The sequence below is a fragment of the Semicossyphus pulcher genome, unplaced genomic scaffold, assembly GCF_022749685.1.
Source record: "Semicossyphus pulcher isolate SPU_LCO1_2020_fin unplaced genomic scaffold, fSemPul1.0.p SCAF_4, whole genome shotgun sequence".
Taxonomy (NCBI): domain Eukaryota; kingdom Metazoa; phylum Chordata; class Actinopteri; order Labriformes; family Labridae; genus Semicossyphus; species Semicossyphus pulcher.
The window spans coordinates 5,119,813-5,138,203 of NW_027211715.1; the positions used below are offsets into that span (position 1 = coordinate 5,119,813).

Genomic DNA, 18,391 nt, shown 5'->3' on the forward strand with positions numbered 1-18,391 from the left:
AAAAATGTTATAGAAATAAATAAACATATGTGTAAATCTAAGCGTCTAGCGTTAAAGGTGGCGATACGCTGCAGTACACCGTTTTTACAGTTAACTAACATGCTAGTTTAATAGTCTGTTATCAAATTCAGTATGAAATCCAGATAATAATCGCCGGTACACGCAGCCGTAACAATTAGCTACTAATAAAGTGCATAACAAATTATGACACTGGTTAAATCGACTCAGTAGTATGTATGAAATGGTAGTGTGTCGCCCTCCATGAACACGTGGCTCGTTGGTCTAGGGGTATGATTCTCGCTTCGGGTGCGAGAGGTCCCGGGTTCAAATCCCGGACGAGCCCTTATTTTAGACACGGATGAATGCAGCCACGGGATGGATGCTTAATGTTAGCTAAATGCTAACTGCAAGCTGAAACCGTCTGACATTTTCGGTTATCGTAACCGGTAGTTTTAAACATTCAAATCAGTATCCAGTGTCCAGAGTTACTATGGTCGTCGTGGGGCGGATTCCGTTTAGCTGTATTTTGCTGCTAGGCTATGTTGGTAAGCTGAATTTTGTTGTTTCAATATTATATACTCCCGGGGCTAACCTTAACCAAAGGATTAGCAAACAGGTAGCTACAGCCTTTGATTACGTGTAGCCGCTCAGAGAAGCTTTACATGAGTGTTATGAAGTTTTGAATTGCGCAGAGTAAAGGTAATTTCCAGTGGAGGGTGATGTGTCGTAGCTGAAAGTGTTACCTGTATAAACTATTAGCTTTTTAAATTAATCATTGTCTATGTTGTAGTATGGCTCGTTGGTCTAGGGGTATGATTCTCGCTTTGGGTGCGAGAGGTCCCGGGTTCAAATCCCGGACGAGCCCTCATCTTTTTCACATAACAACTTTATGTAAAATCATTAATGAGTTTTATTTGTTTATATCTTGCGTTATGTTGGCGTTTAATACGTTTAGAATATGATTATAACTAGGTGGCATCTTTACCACTGTCAATACACCCCCCTCGCAACCTCCCACACGCGTCTCTCCACCTGCCCTCCCTCCCACACTGAACAAAGAGCGTCTCCAGCGCTCTGCTTCCCCAGCTGTTGCGTTGTGAGGATTTGGGCCGTGAGAAGAGAGAGACGCTTCTGTCCCGCCCCCACAAATACACCAGACACTCCTAACAGGCGGCAGACGAGCCGGCTCCTCCTCTCCATTCACAGTTGTGTGCCTGTGCAGTACACTCGAAAGGGGAAATACACTTCAACAGCTTTGAAGGAGACTGACTTTGTTCTGGGAATACCCTTATTTCCTGGCCTTCAACTTTACTGTAAGTAGGCTCTTTCAACTAATATTTATTTTTATTATATTTTAACTTTTTTTTGTACCTTAAAATATAATAACTTAGTATCTGATACTAGATTCTATTATCGATATTCAACACCAGTTCTGTTAAACTTTATTTATTGTCAGCACACAGTCGAGACTATTCTCAAAATATACAACTTACTGTCTTCCATTATGCCTCTGTAACAATATAACTGAAGTCTTATGTGTGAGACATCTTTGCATATTAAAAGTAAGAGAAGTAAGGACTTTTCACTTAATATTCAATAACAAATCTCTCGTTTTTTTAATATTGCTGCTGTGAAAAAGGTTTAAATTGTTATCCTGTTGCATAACTAATATAAGAATTCACATTTTTTGTTATTAAACAGACATCTTGGAACCTGCAGCAACCATCTACTTCAACAAGCTCAGTTTCTTGATATTGAAGTGGTTTCATTTGGACTTCCAGGATCCAGGACATCTACATAGACCTCCATCCTTAAAGTCAGCTTGTTACAGCCCTACCATGGTTCTGTGTGAGGACGGCGAGTGCAGCGTCTGCTTGTCCCCCTACTCCCGGATGGACAGGATCCCCCGGGTGCTCCACTGCAGACACACGTTCTGCGAGCCGTGTCTGGAGACGATGTCGCACACCAGGAGCGGGCTGCTCACCGTGCCCTGCCCCCTGTGTCGTCGGGTCACCTGTGTAGGACGCGGCCTCAGCCTGCAGGAAGCTCTGTGGGTCAACAACAGGCTGTGGGAGCAGATACCAGAGGAGGAGGAGGGGGAGGCCGGGGAGGAAGAGGAGGAAGATGGAGTGAAAGAAGACGCGGAGGAGAGAATTGAGACGAAACAAGAACCTTCATCACAAGAGGAATGGTGGGTTTAATAGTGTAAACTGACACATTTGCAGACCTTTAAACAAAAACTCAAACTGGTTCCTTCATTTTCGGGGGCATTTTTAGGAGAATTTCCATATAACTTTGTGACCTTTGACCTCTTGTTATTTCCTCTGATTTTCAGCTTCAATATTTATAGATATACTGTATGATGAAAGGTGCATTAACTGCCAAAACATCAAAGATGTTCTGCTACCACGTTTCCCTTTCCAGTACCATTTCCGATACCTAGACTTAAGTATTGGCTGATAAAAAGTATTCCTGTGCAATTAAAAAGATATGAATATTAGTATTATTTTTACTTAACACTTATACAAAATACTCCAAAAAAGTATGGCTGTGATTGATGCTATCATTGTCATATGGCCTGGTAGTGCACTGAAGGATTCCTAACTTTAAACAACATAAACTAATGTTAGCGACAGCGCAGCTGGCTGCCTCAGCTTACGTCCTCTGCTGAAGAGTGTAAGAGAGGAGAAATACATATACTTATTTTTATCATGAACCTGCTTTATGTTGTGTTTTTACCTTTTTAATGATCTAACTTTGAATTACAGAAGATTAAAACCTTAACATTTGTGCTATTGTCACGAGTTAGTTTACTTGAAATCAGTTCTTCTTTGCTGCTCTGAAAAGAAGTTGCTAGTGGCAGCCATGACATATATATAAATTGTGTAAAGGCTCCTGTTTTGAAGAAGAAGAGACTCTAAAACAGTTTGAGGGGGCTCATAAAGTGTGGTATCAGACTGGTGAATGAGCTGGCATATTCTCCTGTTCAAGCTAGCATGTTTTAGGTGGTATGGGCGGCATTTCTGATTCTAGTATTGGTACCAGGACAACTTTACTTATCCAATCCAATCCAAACTTATTTATAAAGCACATTTAAAAACAGCAAAGTGTTGACCAAAGTGCTGTACAATCAAACGTAAAAACCATAAAAACAACACAATAAACACTAAGACCAATTTAAAATAACAGGACAATAAAACAGTAAAAAGCGTTCAGACCAGTAGGAAAGGAAAAAGAATAAAAAGGTAACTTTCATGAAGAGCCAAAAGCCAAGGAATTAAAGTGCAAAGAACAATAAGAACAGAATACTTCTTAAACTAGTGTTGAATTTAAAGACCTGCGTCCAAAAAATGCCAGCCATACCTCCCCACTCACACATCCGTGTTAATCAGCGCATGTGTCCACAAAGCTTCTCATTAGCACCTCAGCTCTGCAGCGTCTCATGTTGTTTCAGGAGTAAAATCCCGTCTGACGCAGAAACTTTTACTTTCCAGTGTTTCCTCCAGGACCACCAGAACAAAACTCATTAAACTGCCTGCGTTCTTCAAGAAGTTCAGCCTGATGAAGCAGAACCAGGAGAGGATCGTGCCGGGCGGGAATGTGTAAGTCCCGACTTTGAGCTTAAATGCTATTCTACTCTAAAAAGGAAGTGAAAATGTGGACTTATATTTTTCTGTTTGTGTTTTATTTTTGAAGGGAGATGAAATCCTGGCGCAGACTTCCAACTGAGGAGACGATTTGAAAAGATCAATGACAATGTGACAGCTCCTCTCAGGACATTATGTGCGGATGGTAGACGCCACTAGAAGACTCAGCCTCGTCAGTTAAGGGAAAGTCGAGGCCATTAGCACGGAGAATCCATTTGTGTCCCTGTCAAGACATTGTTTAGTCCTCGGCCAAAGGTGCCCCGTCTCCCCCATTATTTATTCTGGGCTTAATTCTCCCAGCTGGTGCTGTGGGATTTGGTTCAGCTGTCCCAGTGAGACTCACACCCAAAGACCCCCCTCGTAACAGATGGTCTCCTGAGGACGTTCCCTTTTTAGCCACAGCTGAACGTTGACTTTTTCCCCCCTTTATTTATAATATCTAGTTGACAAAGTATTTAATTAAACTATTTTTGAAAGAACGTCTGTGTTTGTGTTTTTATTTAATAATGAATGCCGATCGCGCCGTTTCTGCGGCAGAAGATCTGAAAGAATCATGAGCTCAAAGCAAAGACACATTTTCTACTTTACATCATTTATGACACATCAAGTATTAAAGTGGCTGAAAGTAAGAGGATTTCTGAGCAGCATAATGTGAAAATTACTTTTTGTGGGCTGGATACACAACAAAAACACACCACAAAAGACTCATTGAACCATGAAAGCGGATTATAAAATCCATTCAGTGAGCATCTGGCAAGTTTTCCATGTTTGAAGATATTACAAAACTAGAGCTTTACTTTATTCTTTTGTGTCACCTTATGTGCACAAATTCAAAAATATACAGTTCTTGGGAAAAAAGATTTAATCAGGGTCACTGCGAAGTATTACCATGTTTGGCGTCTCAGTCATATTAAGGTCATTGTGTGGCGACAGAGGAGGAAGTCGGTTAGTTGTCATGCAGGTTTTGTAGCCAACTAGCTGTAACAGGCGGCTTCAACTGTACGCAGGGGAAATACACTATCTGTGAGTCAGTTTGCCTTCAAGCATAGTTTCTGTGTTCCCACGGTTGAGTACTATCGTGGGACTGACATCATCTCCTCCATGTTGCCAAACAAGGAGACATATCCAGCTTCTAAACGAGCTGGCACCATCCGAGCTGTCCGTCTGTCACAGCTGCAGTCTGGACCACGGCAGGACGGCAGAAACCCTGCAGAGAGCAAACAAAAACACAAACAGGATTGTGAAAGTGGCAGAGCACCAGTTTCACAATGTGTTTACTGGCTCGCAGTGCGGCGCTGGTGGTGCCGATCACTGAGATTACAGGGGAGCAGAACAGGAAGCAACTCCCACTGCAGGTTGGCGACGGTGCAGGAGGTAAACAGATTATTAAAGAAGTGGCAAAACTACAATAAATAATACTCGTTAAAGATTAAAGTCCTGCATTTGAAGGCTTACAAGAACAAAGACAAAATGTATGATTACAAAATGAATTTAATGTTAAAACACTATTATTATGCTACAAAACAGCCCCTGTAACTGTCGTGTTTAATGCTAAGCCTTTAAACATATCATCAGTTGGCCTGACTAGTTGCTATTTATTTTTCCCCTGTGGAAACGATATTTCAACATGTCAAAATGTCATCCTGACTCGCTAAAATGTCAATTTAAGACATCTACAAAACAATTCTGACATAACTGCATGTAAACTTTGTATTTTGACAGGACAAAACAGATTTATATCCATCCATTTTCTTCCACTTATCCAGGTCAGAGTCGTGTTAAACAGATTTACAGATATATTTAATAACATATATCAGATATCATGAATTCCTTTTCTCTTAGTAAGAATAATGATGAAAGATGTAAGCAATGGAGAGCCGGATTGGCTCAGTGGGTAGAGCAAGCGCCCCATATACACAGGCTATAGTCCTCAACGCAATGGCCTTTGCTGAATGTCATTCCCCACTCTCTTATCCCAATATTTCCTGTCTCTCTTCAAATAAAGGCAAACTGGCCTAAAAAAAGATATAAACAATTGTTGTCCAATATGTCTGACATATTTGGATATGTAGTAGTTGAACATTTTGATATCTCAAATTTAATTCTGACCAGTTGTACTGTCCATATCTTAAGCTGATACTGCTTTGAATGTAACTAGTCAAAATGCCCTTATGGATAACTTCGAATTACAACACAAAAAACTAAATTATAGATATCTGTTATGATCCCTGAAGATGGTTCGGGGGTGAGGGGAGTAACGATAAAATAAAACCCAGGGAAAAGAAGGGAGGAACAAAGAATAAGCAAATTAAAGGAGTTAAAACGAGCTTCCCATCATATAAACAAACAAAAGAGAAGCCGATCTAGCTTCATATTCAAAGTCACTTTTAACCTAAGTTACAAATAAACACGAAGGCATCCAAGAATAATAACACCATCCTCTTCCTCCTGACACACACAGCCCAATGGCCCACTGGAGCTGGCAGCTTCTTCTTATCTTCTCTTTATACTCGTGCCTTTGATTGGAAAGTTGGCACAGGTGAGCTTAATCACCAGCTGCACCAAGGGGAGGGCAGCACCTGTGGAGCACACAGGAGACAGAGAGAGAGAGAGAGAGAGAGAGAGCATTATCTATACCGCTTATCCTGTTCAGTGTCGCGGGGGGGCGGGAGCCTATCCCAGCTGTCATTGGGCGAGAGGCGGGGTTAAACCACGGACTGATCACCAGTCAATCACGGGGCTGACACCCGTTTCCCACTGGTCAAAAAACCTGCTAACACCCGGCTTTTTTGCTTACTGGGAAAGGTTACAATCAGCTTTCAGACCCGGGTCATATGACTCTGCAGCAGACCCGGGTAATTATCGCCTCGGCTCTGGTCGGCATTGATGGGAACACAAAACCTGGGTTGACACGTTAATCTCTGCCCCCTTTCCGGCGCGATGCTATGCTCCGTCTGTAACTTCTGCGACTCCTCGTCATCTCAGCTACAAATTCTGCTCGTCTCTGTCCAAGCAGCGCTCGAACATTGTTCCAAATTTGTCCGCGCCGAGTTTGATAAATAGACTGAATGAATAATAGATACAATAAAGACCTAACCACTGTAACGTCTTCACTGGCCTCACAGGGCTGACACACAGAGACAGACAACCTTTCACGCTCAATCTACCATATCTGCTATTGCTATTATTAATATTGACTGAATGTGTACAGGACTGACAATATGTGTTTAGCTTATAGAATAATAATTTGCAAAGTAACTACAGGTGTCAGATAAATGGACCAGAGCAAAAAGTTTAGCACTGAAATGTGGTGAAGACTCATAGTGTTGCATTAAAAAGACAAACCTGATTTGAATAGTACTTTACAGTACTAATGTGCTGAGCTGACTTCCTCAGCAGGTTGACTAATAATCAGTTATCAGAGCAGGTGCAACATATAAACATATTTAAGGGAGGAATTCATGTGGAGAGTTTTTGCAACAAAAACATTGTGCAAGAAGTTTCCACAGTTCTGCCAATTACATCAAGCAACAGTTCATTCCTTGAGTGCTTGGAATTAACCCAAATGCCTGCGGTTCTTAATTGTTTTTGCATAATAATAAATCCAGAGCTAAACAGTGGACGTGGACAGAACATGAATACAGTGACAATAACAAAACAATAACACACATTTGATTGATACAAGCGCCAACAGAGGCTGTGAGACCTGATTAAACCAGAAGTATTAGCTAGCCAGTAAGCTAACATAATCAGGAGCTTTTAAAAACGTACAGCTTAGAAGTGATATACAGACTGGAAATGGAGAGAGGCAGGCGTATGGCATGCAACAAAGGCCTGAACTGTATCAGCAATGTTGCCTACTGCAGCACAGTGAGCCACTCAGCTGACAAGGCACTCACACAGTTCTGCAGGTTTTGTATGACAACCATTGACAACATTTATTTATAAAATTCCAAAACATTTTAAGCACTCTTGGGACGCCTCTAGGCAGATGCTTAGTCTTGCTGCTTCGGCTGGCTCTGTTGTGTTTTATTGCCAAAGAATTCAGCTTTTAATTTGAAATCCAAAGACTGAGTCAATTCTTTTCCCACGAGTTCCTTAGAATAACTTTAAAGTTCCTGATTATTATCCACTGTAGGAGGCCCTAAGTTTAAATCTTTTTCTGAATCTTTTTGTAGGTTGGTTTTGTCCTGACCAATACAGCAGGTAAATCCACCAACAGAAACTGACAGTTTCTGTTGGTGTTCGTTGACAGAAACTGGGTCAAACTAGAAACCATGCACGCCACAACATGTACCAGAACATGTTAACGCTGACACAATCATTGCTTCATTATGGTAACTACTCAGTGTGTCCTCACCTGTTTGTCTGATGTAGAACCACAACAGATGAGCTCAACTCGCACTTCAACAACACAACCTGTCAGGTTGAAAATAATGTGATTTTAATTCATTCAAAAGTTATTTTTGTCAGAAAAATGTTTATATTGTTCTCTGTTCAAACAATATACCCATTACTTTTAGCTAACTAAACATACCTGCTAGCTGGCTTACTAGTTTTTATGCACTTAAAGAGTCAGTCTCCACACGCACTGGTACTCTGGTTATGATCAAGGTTTACATGATCATATCCTGGTTTCAGAAATCTACTCACTTGATACACCTGGTGTTGAGAAACATGAATATGACACATGGAATAGTCTTATAGAAACCAGGTTACCGTGTCATGGAACAACTGATTCAGGTTTCTGAACATTGTTTGTTGGTACAGAACACAGTGACGGAGCTGGCGAGAAATCAAGATAAAACTGCATGTTGATGATCGAAAACAGGGAAATGAATAACACGCTGTCTTCTGAGCCATGTGAACAAGATACGCTGAATAAGATCAAAAGCATGCTAAGGCTAAAAATCGTGATACCAAGTAGCTGTCAGGCTCCTTCTCTCCTTGGGTTCCATTCCACTATAACAACCTGCTCACAAAACAATATCCCGCTTATTACACGGCTATTTACTTGGGAAATTAATCATTTGACCCAAAATATTGATTTGGAAATGTTTCATTAACTTAAAAATGATTATCTTTCCGTTTAAAAATAGTTCATTACACTCACAGTTAGAGTTGTGTCCATAGCACCGGTTACCTTTGTGGGTTTCTTAAAATGAGCTGAGCTAGCTGTTTTTATTGAAATTAAAATAAGATAACTTAGCTAATATTACTCACATTAAAATGACATAACTTAGCTAATATTACTCACACTAAAATGAGCTAGCCTAGCTAATATTACTCACATTAAAATGAGCTAGCCTAGCTAATATTACTCACATTAAAATGAGCTAATTTAGCTAATATTACTCACATTAAATGGAAACATTTCCACTGATGGTGAAGTAAGACAAGGTGAAAGGGACCGCAGGAATCACAGCAGCACCTGATTGAGGTTTACTGTCACGTCGTCACTGTCAGAGTCTGTTAAAATGTTCTTTTCTATTCACTGTCTTTAAACACCGCCATATGTGTTCCTTCCGTTTAATGTATACTTCATGTGCCGTCTTCAGTTTTGTAGATCTCTCTGTCATAGCCTACGACATACAGTCTATGGTCATAGCCTACAGTGCTTGCATGTTTTAACCTTATTGCTTTCTCTTTGCTGTTTTTCCCCTCTATAAACCAATGACTGTATATATGCTCTAAACAGACCAACGTCAAATTTACCGGACTTCTTTCGGCGGATTGATATGATTACAGTTAGTCCTCCAGATTCTGTGATTAGAGCCCTAGCAACGGTCTGTTGTGCAAAGCAACTGTTTGAGAAAAAGCAGACCTCGGAATTCTATCAGAATCAAGTATTTAACCCCGCTGTGTAATAAGTAAGCGATAATGCCCTGCATTCATCATAAAGATGTCCTGGGGAACAGAGCTGTGCAATGCCCAGCGCAGCTCGCTTGTACCTGGTCACTTTCATGCAGATCTGCGAAGTAAAGTAAAAGGAACCAGTAGTTTGAAACAATCAGGTGGACAGGCAGAATCAAGACAGAAACCTCAGATGTATACAGTCATTGAACAGTTAAAGAAAGACAGTATTCTGCCTGACTTTGGTAATAAGACATCTTTATTAATCATTTGGAGAGACATGCTAGATCTCTGTACAGTGTGAATGGAGAGCCAGCTCTGGACTGATCAGGTCTGCTGCACAGAGCTGTGACAGAACATATATCCCACCGTCAATCCTCAAATGCAGACCCACGACATGCAGACATTTGTTGCATCGCTCGGTCCACTTCCTGGGAATGTTAAATGGTTAAATTTACAGAAATAAAGGTGGAATTTATGGTGTAAGGGGAATAAATACAAAGGAACGTCTAACTGGTTAATCATGTGTCCTCATTTAAGAATAAAACCCATGGAGTTATTTCTCAAAAAGCGCTCTCCCTACAAGGCTGAGTGGTCGGTAGGGAGAGCAGTACATTCCTGTTTCGAGATAATAAATAGGCAGCAACACAGAGGGATGAGAAATTATTACTTTTCATTTTGAGGGATTATAAAATGAAATACAACCTGTCTTATCATTCCCAAACCCACGACTGTGCGTTCCAGTTAAGGTCTCCTGTGATATTGGATCCAGCTCTGACTCTTAGTATTATTATTTGGCTCATTATGTGGGTTAGAAAGGTTCACTAGTTTCACAAGAGTGCTCCCCTTTTTTGGACACGTGTGAACACTTCATAAACATTCGAGTCTACTCTAAGACAACAGTACTCCAAATGTTCTGGACATTATTTTTAAGACTTACATTACCGTTCTAACTCTAAAACATGTTCTGAAAAAGTGCAGTAAGATTTCACTTCAAAGACAAATCAAAGTAGTGTTCTCAACGCCGGCCGACACCACCTGTACGTTATGATACCTGGCTCTAAAATATAAAAGAAACAACATTGCATAATGCCAACGTCAGTAGTCAGTTTAAACACAAGCAGCAAAGAATAGCTCGTCTCAGTGGGGACACGTTACGTGACAGTTTCTATGACAATCAGACAGCTTTTCAATTATGTGACTGTACATTTACAATGAAGCGTTTCATAACTTCATATTAACCTGAAAGGTCTACATGTGCAAATTAGTCTTCTGTCAGAAAGGAAACAAAGCACTGATATACAATGTTAGAGGTCTGCTCGATCACAGAACCTTAAAGTCTACAGATCAACACACAGAGAGCTTCATGTTCCTCTGCGACAACAAGGCAAGAGTTATGATTCTCCACTGCTCACTGACAGCGAATGTGCAGACTACCATGATCACAACTACAAGATATCACACAATAAAACAGCAGATGTCAAATAGTAGTGAGAGAGGAGTCTAAGGCTTCGTTCAGACTGCAGGATGACCAGGTTTGCTTCTTAAATCAGATCTGGTCTGTTATTTGCATGTGATTGGATTTGTTTGTCCAGACAAAGCGGAAAGCGAAGCATGAAGCCTGCGCAGAAGTACCAACGACTGCAGTACCTTGAATGGCCACCAGGGGCTGGCTCCAAGACTGAGTCAATTCCCATATAAAGATAAGATAATCCTTTATTGATCCCTAGGGGGGAAATTCTGGATTTTAAAATACCCAACTTTACAACAGAAATGTACATATTATAAAGCCTAAAGAAAACTTCCACATTCATGAATATAAGGCCATTCATTTTCATATAACACCTGTCTAATTTATTTAAAGGTTGGGGCTGTTAGCTTTCTGCAAGGTTTCACATCAGTGAGTCACTGATCTCAACTGTGTTGAAAATGTTTAATGCAAACAGTGGACATAAAGATTTCAGTGTGATTAACTGAACAAACAGGCTGTCCAAGAAGTCTGTGCTTCAGAATTTCCAGTGAGTGAAATTTGTTTCTCTACATGTTAGCATAAATTAGCAGGTATTGGTAGGCAGGCTAAAAGTACCTGGTTTGTTAACTCGTTTAGTGTTTGCCATACATTCATTGATTTATTTGTGGCAGCCTGTGTGTGGGAGTCAGGATTGTTGATGCTTGCTGAGAGAAGATGCAGCTTGCTTTTCCTCCCTGCTCTGTTCATTAACAACACTCTGGAGACATTCACTGTGTCTCATTATGAGTGACGCAAAACAGTTTCTCAAGAAATCTGCTCTGACCTGACAGAGTGTCCGGGCCAAGATGGATCTACAGAAACCAAATTTGTTCCTATCTTTCAAAGCCATCTGGTGGCCATGTTTTGTATTAGTACCTGTAAGCTCACCTGCTTTCTGCTCAGGTTAAACCATGTTCTGAACACACTGAAGACGTCTAGTTTTGCAGCAATGTCTGAGTAGTTTCTCAGCTGGTTTTTATTATGAATTGTTTGAATGAATTTGTTTTTTTCCTGTCCAGACTTTCTAAAATCAGTCTGGACACAATCTGCATTTGCCTAAATTACAGATTTGTGCTGGCAGTCTGAACAAAGCCTTCGACATCCTGCAGAACAAATGGTGACCTAAGTGGTGCCGTGATGTGGCGATAATGACACGACTTGGCGGTGGCCCTCTATACAGCTGCAGTCTAATGTTGCCTATACAGAAAGCTCACATTTACACGCACACACGACAAAAAGATATTCTGAAGTCAAGTATACAAATCCAGTTCAACAGTTTTCAGAAACAAAAAGACTTGGACTAGTCAGAGTGCATTAAGTCACTGGTGTAACGTTACCATTTACATATGTGTGTACACTGGTAGACAGTACCTATGCTGAAAAACTAGGCATGCATTAGATACTCAAGATGTTGCTGTTCGCTTTTTCCTGCGACTTCTAGAACGCAAAGTTATGGATCCCACGTTGGCAGAAGGCGATCTAAATGTTATAAGCCTTAAGAAATGTGTGTCTAAATTAAAAACTGCATATGTGAGGGGTTAGACGAGAGTTTACATTTGGGTCTTAATGGGGGGAGGGCCTCAGTGTTTGCCTGTAACATGAGTGGGATCCATAAAAAAACGTCTAAAACCGTCTCATCCAGCTCAAATTCAGATCAGTTTTCTGCATCTTTTAAAAAAACCTTTCCAGAGAGATTTCCCTGAATATACAAAAATATACAAAAAAGAAACTTGGGGAAACTTCCTTTTCTATTAAAAAAAATCGTATCCACATTTGCAACTTGGGAATCTTTTTTTTAAAACTTCATTTTCTTCTTCTTTTTTTGCAAGTTGTAGGACTTTTTGGCAGTTTCATTAACAAAGTAGGCTACACTACTTTAGAAGCAAATTCACATATTGCTAGTTCCAACAGATGACCAGTAGTCAGTCAGGTGAGGAGGCCAGATTCTCAACGTGCAAAGTCAACTGCAGGTTAACCAATAGGAAGCAACATAACAAGCAGGTGGTGTAAATGATGATTCTCCAAGACGTATTAACAGGAACAGCCGCCTTCAGTCGTCTGCGGCTCCTGCGGTTTGATGTTGATGTCGATCACTGGAGGAGAGCATTAAGGAAGCTTTGGAAACATTTGGTATTGATCTTATTCAGTTACAGGCACCTGATGGGATCAATTAGCTGATTTAAATATATAAAAGCGGAAATGCAGACAACAGAAATGGGTTCTAACAAGGTTTTCATTTATGTTGAGCGAAGAGCCCAAACTATAGATATTTGTTTATCTTTTTATTTGGGGTATAAAAGCAATACAGATGTTTAAACTGACATGTAATTCCAATCTTTGTTATGAAATACAAGAAATAGACAATAATATACCTCTTGGAATTAGAATAAGTATGAATATTTAAAATAAATATATAAGAACATGTACTGAAATAAAGATAAGTTGATATAAGGTGTAAAATGAAAATAAAAAAAGTTATTAAAATACTATATTTCAAAAAATACAAGACTATAATAAACTAAATAAAACAGAAAGATCGGGCAGATGTAAAATGGGGATTAGTTGGGGGAAGCCAGGTTTTTAAGTGGTAAAATAAACTATTAAAATGTTCAATTTGTGAAAAACTATAGCAGCAAAAATGTCATATCTAACAATAAGACATAACATCCCTAATCCACAGAGAAACATGGAGCCTTCAAGCTTGGTACGATATATTTAATGGAGGAGGACAGTAGTACCACTTAACCACCACTAGGTGTTGCCATTTCCCTTATATCTGTTGAATTTCTACACTACACATGAACAATTCTAACATCCAAAATATATACAGCTTTGGGAAAAAATGACCACTTCAAATGTTCCTTAAATCAGCACCTCTCTCTTCATGTCAGGGTCAGCCCAATCCAGATTTAAACCCCATTAAAACCTCCTGAATGTGATCAAGAGGAAGAGGGATGGTCACAAGCCATCAAACAAAGAGTGGCCCAACATTGCCCAACAGCACTGTGACAGACTGGTGGAGAGCATGCCAAGATGCATGAACGCTGTGATTAAAAACCAGGTTATTCCACCAAATACTGATCTGTGAACTCTTCCTGAGTTAAAACATTAGCATTCTGTTGTTTAAACATGAACATGAACTTGTTTTTTGCAGCTTTTTGTTTTGTTAACCAGTTGTCATTTTCTGCAAATAAAAGACCTAAATGAGGATATTTTATTTGGATGTAGGAGAAATGTTGTTTACAATAAACCAAAAGGTAATTTTGACACAAACGCAAACCTATAAATAGAAGAACCAGTAAAAAGCATATTTTTGCAGTAGTCTCTTATTGTTTTCCAGAGCTGTATGTGAGTCAACAAAAAACGGTTATAATTTCCTAAAGACACTGAGTTAAAAATATTCCTCACATATAATCTGCAATCAAACAATCACAGAAGTTTTGGGACACGCAGGGAGAGTGGTTGCGCAGAGCAAGTATTCTAAAAATCCTCCTCTAACAAGTATTTCAGCTCCGCAGGAAATCCTCTTCTCCATTGTTAACGGGGTAATAAACTGAAACTGGATGCTGGCTAAAGCTGTTGGCTCTGCTGTGCTACAATTAAAGCTGATGTACAATGGAGTGCTAATGAGCTGTTGCTGTAAGACAGAATGATTTTGCACAATTCAGATAAGGTGTTATTCCCAGTCTCTCCTCCAGAGTGTGTTTCATATTTAGCATTGAGAAAGAGGGCCTGTGGTTTTCTGCTTTAAGAGACTATAAGTGTACAATGATGCTTGCATAGACGTCTTCTGGTGTGTGGCGGCACGCCAGCAGCACACTCTTACTTATTATTAATTTTTCAGGTGAACATGGTGCATGTAAAAAGAGGGGCACTACGGAAACTGTGGCCTACATATTGTATGCAAGCGAGTCTGGAAACAGTCCCGCTGCGGCTTTAAAATGCTCCTCCTGCAGGAGTCGATGTGTGTGTTCATATTTTATGGCTGCATGTCATGAGGACGTGGTGACATTCAAAGGATGCTCTTTAAAGTCAAACACACACTGAAGCATTCAGTATGGATCGGCTCTCAGCTGTGATCTGGAGGCTTTATCTCAGCAGCCAACATTACCAAAGCAAATGAGCAGCCTCAGTCCTGAATATATTAGTCCTCTGATACCTGTGTGTGTGTGTGTGTGTGTGTGCAGTAACAGTATACAGTATCCCCTGAACATTGAGTACTTACTCCCAGTAGTGTCACTAGTAGGGTTGTCATGATACCAGCATGTCAGACTTTGATATGATACTAGGACTTTGGACTATTGATGGATTATCTTTTTTTTTTACTTGTAAAAAATGTGGTAATTTTCTTCTCCTAAATTTCCCACCTTCTGACAGTGCTGGTTCAATGTGACATGGCTGTCTCTCTGCTCTGTCTGCAACAGACATTATCATTACTTTTGCATCTTTATGAGACGTGAGAGGGACAAAACGTCTTCTTTTGCCATTCTGTGAATGGTAACAGTCCGCTGTGTTGTTGCTCTATCCAGGTGTGACTGAGGGTCCTGTACCTTCCTGCGGGGTTGTACAAAGGTGTAGGCATGTTAGTTTGTCGTTTAGAGCAAAGCGGCTGTGAAACAATCAGACAATAATGTTTTATTTCTCTTTTGCTTGCGGCAGCTTTGGGTTGAAAATGTGACTGTAGATCTGTTGTTCAAAGCTTCGGTACCTTGTGGTACTATCGAGCGTCAAAATAATGGAGATTGAATCGTTTTAAAACACATGGTATCGGAAAGTATAAAAGTATAGAAACATTTTGACAACCCTGGTCTCTAGTAGATGGATTTTGAAAGATCAACATTTGCCTTACATTGTAGGAGTATGCTAAAGTTTGAATGTCTGGTAAACAACAGATGGAAAGCTTAATGCTGCAATAAACAACTTCTAAATATTGTCTGTTTAAAACAAGTGTGCAGTGCAAAATATACTATTATCACCTTCTAAGTTTGATACTGCAAATGTGTTAGCAAACAGTTGTCTGTCTGCACATCCAGCAGGTGGACAAACATTTTTTCTTGAGAAATTTCCAAATGATTTTTAGTCCAACCATCACCGCCTTTTTTTAATCATGTCGTGTCATTTTTCTTTGACTCACCAACATCCTGCAATTTAGTTTCCTTTCTGACTCACTCTTATTAACACAGAAGACCCTCCATCTTGATCTGGGTCAGGCACCCTCTTCCTTGTCTCTCCCTGCAGTGGTGATAATAACCTGTGACTCTTTGAAATTGTTACAGAAACAGGGCAGGAGGCAGCGCCCCACAGGCCCCGACACCCACCATAAATCAGCGTGACACTGCCGCCCCTAATTTAAAAGTGGCAATTAAAGGGGGCAGAGAGTAAACTGTGAATACTGCTCAAATAATTCACAAAGTAAGACTTTCTCTCTTAAAGAAAGCTGTCACATTTTCTTCATCTTATTGTTCCCTTCTTAATTTTTTTGTTACTTATGTTGACTTCCTGTCTTCAAATACAGCCCATGAATGGTTGTATCCAGTGCAACTTGCTAATATACATTGGAGGTGATAATACAGGCACATTCAGGCTTCATAACATGCATATCTGTATCCTAGACTTAGGCTATTTCTGCCTTTGCTCCCAGCTAAATCAATACTATTCACAATGCAATAACAAGAGAGGAGCTGCTCCATTAAGTGACAATGTCAGCAGAGCCACAGAGCTGCTGACAAACTGTCATCACCTGCCATCCATCACTGCACCTCCACCTCACACAGCCCCCTCCTCATCCATTATCCTCATTAAGAGCGACTTAAAAAACAGGAAGTGAGATAAAAGTAATTGGCTAAATGTGAGTGATGCTTTACAGCCAGGAAATATGGCTGAAATAAAAAGCAGAGGGGTGAATTCAACAGTTCAGAGGGCTGTTAGGTCGCCGGGTTTATTATTGAGGCCGTGCAGTTTGCAACCGCTGGACGACTCGCGGTAAATGATGAGTGGGTGATAATCAGAGGGAGACAAATGTCGGCATTCCCTCACTACACCAAGGTCAGCAGATGAGTTATGTTTATGCTTGAGCTGATAAATGCTGCGTAGTTAATCTGCAGAGCCTGTGAGACAGCTTCACACTGAAGGAGTAACGACATACACATGGTTAAAATCAAAGGCAATTTCATAATTCACCATCACAGTTACCATAGAGATGGCAGCTCGCTTTGTGTGCTGAGGAGGATACGAAGGACTGCTGCTGTCAGAGGAGAAACAGGGACGATATTAAAGGCTGCTGAGTTACTGTTTTGAATTAGACAAACTTCTATGGACTTAGTTTTAGTTGCAAATGCCAATTCTCATGGACACTAGTTAGTATTAGAGGACAAGTATTGGGCAATGAGTAAAAGAACTGGTTTTGTTTCAGATTTAGAATAAAATAAAGTAATAAATAAAGGTAAAAAATATAAATATTAACAGTATTACATAAAATAGTATGTACCATGTATGTATTTGGTATAAAACTGGCTGTATATTTTGCACAGAAATGTGCAGTATGTTACAAAGGAGGTGAGTTAAATTTTACCCTACAAATACAGAGACAAGGTGCAGTGTACAGAAATAAAGTCCAATTGAAGTGCGTTAATGCAACGCATAGAGTGAGATGTGGTGACTATGATGTTACAATAATGTAACATAAAGTGGCTGGGAGAGAGTTTGTGTCACGATGGGGAATGTGGCCTTGTTGATGAGGGAGCAGAGGGAAGAAAGTGTTTTTGTGGTGGGAGTTTTGGTCCTTTTGGACCGCAGCCTCCTGCTCAAGGGGGAGGGTCTCAAACAGTGTGTGTCAGGGGTGGGAGAGTTTCAGCTTCTGCATTATGCTTTTGTTAATAGATACGTCAATTAGACTGTAGAGGAAAGAATAGTTTATGCTAAATGATTTTATTGTGATTTTATTTTTTCATGTCTGACTTAAATTGCTTAACAGGTGACTATATGTGTATTGAAGTAGTTTTTTTTTGGCTGTCATCTTTTCCTATCTGATCCCTCGCACATGCTTTTAAATGTAAGTGATGGAGGACAAAACTGCAGCCTGAGGTGGAGAGTCTGAGAGGGTTGAAGGTGAGGCGTGGATGGAGAAATGAGAGGCAAAGATATTGCATGATGTGAAGGGTACTGGTGCATGCTGGTGGTTTAAAAACCTACAGCAAGTGTCAGAGTCATAGCTTAGTCAATACTACCCACGCTGGCTACTCTCACAGAGACACGATAGCTTCAGTGAATGTTTTTGTTTAGCAGTAATCAATATCACGGTCCAGATGTCCGTAGAAAATAAGAGTTACTACATTTGTTTAGAAATTGAGAAAAAAACCCATCCCATCTAACTCCTGGAATT

The 18,391-nt window shown here is 40.1% G+C and overlaps 2 protein-coding genes and 2 non-coding genes across 6 annotated transcripts in view; 3 read left to right on the forward strand and 1 right to left on the reverse strand.

Moving 5' to 3' along the window:
- The first annotated feature begins 271 nt into the window (after window positions 1-271).
- trnap-cgg (transfer RNA proline (anticodon CGG)) lies at window positions 272-343 on the forward strand. Its single transcript has one exon. It is a non-coding gene; the product is annotated as a tRNA-Pro (tRNA).
- Window positions 344-793: 450 nt separating this feature from the next.
- trnap-ugg (transfer RNA proline (anticodon UGG)) lies at window positions 794-865 on the forward strand. The gene has a single exon. It is a non-coding gene; the product is annotated as a tRNA-Pro (tRNA).
- A 282-nt stretch (window positions 866-1,147) lies between these two features.
- On the forward strand, window positions 1,148-4,091 carry LOC138607864 (E3 ubiquitin-protein ligase RNF186). 2 transcript variants are annotated; one of them, XM_069680518.1, is made up of 4 exons: window positions 1,148-1,313; window positions 1,702-2,191; window positions 3,495-3,602; window positions 3,697-4,091. In XM_069680518.1, exons 2-4 carry the CDS (start codon window positions 1,839-1,841, stop codon window positions 3,740-3,742), a joined length of 507 nt encoding a protein of 168 aa, XP_069536619.1. In that variant the 5' UTR covers window positions 1,148-1,313; window positions 1,702-1,838; the 3' UTR covers window positions 3,743-4,091. The 2 variants fall into 2 exon arrangements, with proteins under 2 accessions (XP_069536619.1, XP_069536620.1); XM_069680519.1 differs by having other exon boundaries at window positions 1,782-2,191.
- Window positions 4,092-9,737: 5,646 nt separating this feature from the next.
- Window positions 9,738-18,391, reverse strand: part of rab6ba (RAB6B, member RAS oncogene family a) — a 60,728-nt gene continuing 52,074 nt past the window's right edge. For both annotated transcript variants that reach the window (XM_069679730.1, XM_069679729.1), the window contains exon 8: window positions 9,738-13,103. In XM_069679730.1, coding sequence (XP_069535831.1) covers window positions 13,042-13,103 — 62 coding nt within the window. In that variant the 3' untranslated portion in view covers window positions 9,738-13,041. The remainder of the gene's footprint in view (window positions 13,104-18,391) is intronic.

Coding starts and splice junctions, on each gene's coding strand:
- LOC138607864 (XM_069680518.1), top strand. CDS start 1,839: ATGGTTCTGTGTGAGGACGGCGAGTGCAGCGTCTGCTTGTCCCCCTAC. Junction 2,192..3,494: donor CCTTCATCACAAGAGGAATG/GTGGGTTTAATA, acceptor TTTACTTTCCAG/TGTTTCCTCCAGGACCACCA. Junction 3,603..3,696: donor ATCGTGCCGGGCGGGAATGT/GTAAGTCCCGAC, acceptor TTATTTTTGAAG/GGAGATGAAATCCTGGCGCA.